This window comes from Camelina sativa, chromosome 1 (genome assembly GCF_000633955.1).
Source record: "Camelina sativa cultivar DH55 chromosome 1, Cs, whole genome shotgun sequence".
NCBI classification, from domain to species: domain Eukaryota; kingdom Viridiplantae; phylum Streptophyta; class Magnoliopsida; order Brassicales; family Brassicaceae; genus Camelina; species Camelina sativa.
The window spans coordinates 11,876,064-11,879,582 of NC_025685.1; the positions used below are offsets into that span (position 1 = coordinate 11,876,064).

The following is a 3,519-nucleotide window of genomic DNA, read 5'->3' on the forward strand; positions in this document are numbered from 1 at the left end:
CTTTTTACTAGCCGCACTACGTAAACGGCCTTTAAGACATGCACTTTTGTGGTTTTCTAATGGGTGCAGACCACGTCATATCTCAGATATATTAATGGCTAGCTTTTTATAGAGTCTATGTTAACTTGTGGAATTTATTAAACTACCCTCAATCAGACCTAACTTGTATTAAAAGCATTAATAAGAAAGGTGACTGACCTGCTGAGAAATCAGAGTTTCGAGCAGAAGAAGAGAAGGAGCGATGTGATCCAGACAAGTTTCTCTTCTTCCGATCACTTAAGATCTGTTTGAGTTCTGCAAGAATCTCCAACTGTTTCTTCAGAATCTGTCCTCTTCCCAAAAACTCTGTTTCTTTGGCCTTGTGAAACTGATTCATTTTGTTTAGTTCTTCATCTAGTCTTGCGAAAAATACTTTAACCTGAAGAAGCAAATAAGAAAAGCATCCAAATACTTAATTCAAACGTTTACGCCTCTAGTGGAAGAGAAAAGAGTAGTTCTAATTTGACCATCTTCATTAGGATTTAGGAAGTGGGTGTTGTGTGCAATTTAGGCTAGCAATGAAAACACTATATCTTATTTAATTTTCTGTTTTTCAATAGTAAGAAAAATAAATTCCTAATATTAATACTGATAATAATATAAACAAAGTCGTCAAAATAAATGAACAAAAAATAGGTCTTTATTTCAAGTCTTTTTTTATAGGAAAAAGAGTATTAATATGGCTAGTTATAGAATCAGAATAATAGATCAAATACTTAAGTTTTAGCTTTATAATGCAAATGATAAATGTAATTATACCTCGTCTTCTTCAGAAAACAGCTGAACAAGTTCAGTTTGGTAAATCTCCTCAACGTCATCCCCAGTTTCTGAGCTATTTCTTCTTCTCCTTACCTGTTAATTTCACGAAAACAAAAACATGATATTAAGGATTTTCTTTTTTATTTTGTCAACAATTTTCATTTAATTCAACAAACCATGTAAACATCATATTTATTTTTATTTTGATATTTTCTTAGACGTGTCATTGAATTAGGGGTGGTGACTTGTGAGTTTGTTATGTCTTTATATAATTTTTTTCCCGTCACGATGGTTTCGTGAGATATCACAATCTTCACAACCGTTTCCGCATCTTTGGCTTTCGTGAGACTATGAAGAAAAACAAACCTTATTTTTGGAATTAGCGATATCAAGCTCTAACATGAGAGTAATGCAGTCTAATAAGTAAGCATTTGTTTTCTGAAAAAATATAAATATTGCAGATCTTAGGGATAGTGAAGTTATAGGATTTTTCTTAAATTAAGAAACCGGTAGGTTACTTAAGGTTAGGTAAGCTATAAGGTCTAAATCATATGTATAAATGATTGTTTTCCTGAACAGTTATACTAAGATATGTAAATATTACATATTTGATACACACTAAAAAAATTTCCAACTTGGTCCACAAGACTTAACATATCAAAACTCTACCAAATATGTAATATTTACATATCTCTATAATAAAAATGTGAGAACCAAATAAAATAGAAAAACAAATAATTGAAAAGGCAAATTTCTCATGTAGACAAAGCAGAAATAACCGGTAATTCTGACGCGTAAGCAATTACAAAGACGTAAGCAGACACGAAACTCCATCGAAACAATCATAGGACCAAACAAGATAATAACTAAATCATTACATAAACGTTCTCTTAAAAATTATATTCCAAATTTTTCAAAGCAAAAATAGTTGAGAGTAAACACACACAGTTTATCCGACAAACTCAAAACATACGGTCTCACCAATTATAATATTTTAGTCCCTAAGTGGTATCAATGTTCAGACTGCGGGTAAATGCGTTTAGACTTATAATCTAGTTTGATTAGCAAAGGTTACAAAAAAGTTTACACGGAACTTAAAAACTAATCATTCGTACCGACAAAAGAGTCAAGCATGTTGTCTTAAGATAAAAAATAAAAGTAGCTAACTTATTAAATTACCTGGAGGATCTCTGGTTTTTCTGAGTTGGAAAAAAGTTTATCCGAGAACGTCCAGGCTAATTTGCGAATCGGGTCCAAAATTGATCGACCAAAATCGGAGTGATGAGCAATGGGGTAATGAGAAGCCGGTTTTGGTTTACGAGAGATTTTGATTTTCTTGATTTGTTTCTTTAGTAAACAATAGTTAACAAAGGCCTCTTTCCACTCTGGTATGAGTTGTGCCTCTAGCTCCTTGGAGAACTTCACCATCTTCTTCGCATATAGTTTCTTCCGTTTTGATTAGATAAATGTTAATAGTGACTTGGGAAGAAATTATAATGTGAGGAAGAAGAAGGAGAGAAAGAGAGAGAGGTGTTTAATGTTAAGAGAGGCATTAAGAGGGAAAGAAGAAAGTTTGTATATATAGAGAGAAAGACGTGTAGAGAAGGTGAATTTTTTGTTTCTATATTTTTTTTTTATGGTCACTAACTATTTAATTTAATGGAAATAAAATCTTTTTAACACACATGGTTTGCAGCTACGAGGAGATTTAACTTTTTGATGCGATTTGTTAAAAGTAAAGTTAATAAAAATGGGAAATGGAAACTTTTGTTTTTTTATNGTGGTATCAATGTTCAGACTGCGGGTAAATGCGTTTAGACTTATAATCTAGTTTGATTAGCAAAGGTTACAAAAAAGTTTACACGGAACTTAAAAACTAATCATTCGTACCGACAAAAGAGTCAAGCATGTTGTCTTAAGATAAAAAATAAAAGTAGCTAACTTATTAAATTACCTGGAGGATCTCTGGTTTTTCTGAGTTGGAAAAAAGTTTATCCGAGAACGTCCAGGCTAATTTGCGAATCGGGTCCAAAATTGATCGACCAAAATCGGAGTGATGAGCAATGGGGTAATGAGAAGCCGGTTTTGGTTTACGAGAGATTTTGATTTTCTTGATTTGTTTCTTTAGTAAACAATAGTTAACAAAGGCCTCTTTCCACTCTGGTATGAGTTGTGCCTCTAGCTCCTTGGAGAACTTCACCATCTTCTTCGCATATAGTTTCTTCCGTTTTGATTAGATAAATGTTAATAGTGACTTGGGAAGAAATTATAATGTGAGGAAGAAGAAGGAGAGAAAGAGAGAGAGGTGTTTAATGTTAAGAGAGGCATTAAGAGGGAAAGAAGAAAGTTTGTATATATAGAGAGAAAGACGTGTAGAGAAGGTGAATTTTTTGTTTCTATATTTTTTTTTTATGGTCACTAACTATTTAATTTAATGGAAATAAAATCTTTTTAACACACATGGTTTGCAGCTACGAGGAGATTTAACTTTTTGATGCGATTTGTTAAAAGTAAAGTTAATAAAAATGGGAAATGGAAACTTTTGTTTTTTTATATTAAATTTGCTTGGCCATTATGCGAAGCTTAATTACACTCACTTATATATAGATTTGAATATAACGCACTCATTAGTATTGGTGTGAGTAGTGCAACTCGTCACGAATCCCACACACAAACACACTTCTATTGCATTCAACATGGACAATATTTTAATTTATCTTG

General features: G+C 32.3%; 1 protein-coding gene across 2 annotated transcripts; it reads right to left on the reverse strand.

Moving 5' to 3' along the window:
- Window positions 115–3,132, reverse strand: LOC104788411 (phosphate transporter PHO1-like). 2 transcript variants are annotated; one of them, XM_010514167.2, is made up of 3 exons: window positions 2,753–3,132; window positions 799–891; window positions 115–418 (listed from the first exon to the last, which is right to left on the reverse strand). In XM_010514167.2, the coding sequence occupies exons 1-3, from the start codon at window positions 2,999–3,001 to the stop codon at window positions 149–151; spliced, it is 612 nt and encodes a 203-aa protein (XP_010512469.1). In that variant the 5' UTR covers window positions 3,002–3,132; the 3' UTR covers window positions 115–148. The 2 variants fall into 2 exon arrangements, with proteins under 2 accessions (XP_010512469.1, XP_010512461.1); XM_010514159.2 differs by lacking the exon at window positions 2,753–3,132 and adding an exon at window positions 1,978–2,370.

Excerpts from the sequence above, each read along its gene's own strand:
- LOC104788411 (XM_010514167.2), bottom strand. The coding sequence starts at position 3,001 with ATGGTGAAGTTCTCCAAGGAGCTAGAGGCACAACTCATACCAGAGTGG. Across the intron at positions 892-2,752 it reads AAAAACCAGAGATCCTCCAG|GTAAGGAGAAGAAGAAATAG; the intron begins GTAATTTAATAA and ends TGAAATTAACAG. Across the intron at positions 419-798 it reads TGTTTTCTGAAGAAGACGAG|GTTAAAGTATTTTTCGCAAG; the intron begins GTATAATTACAT and ends TTGCTTCTTCAG.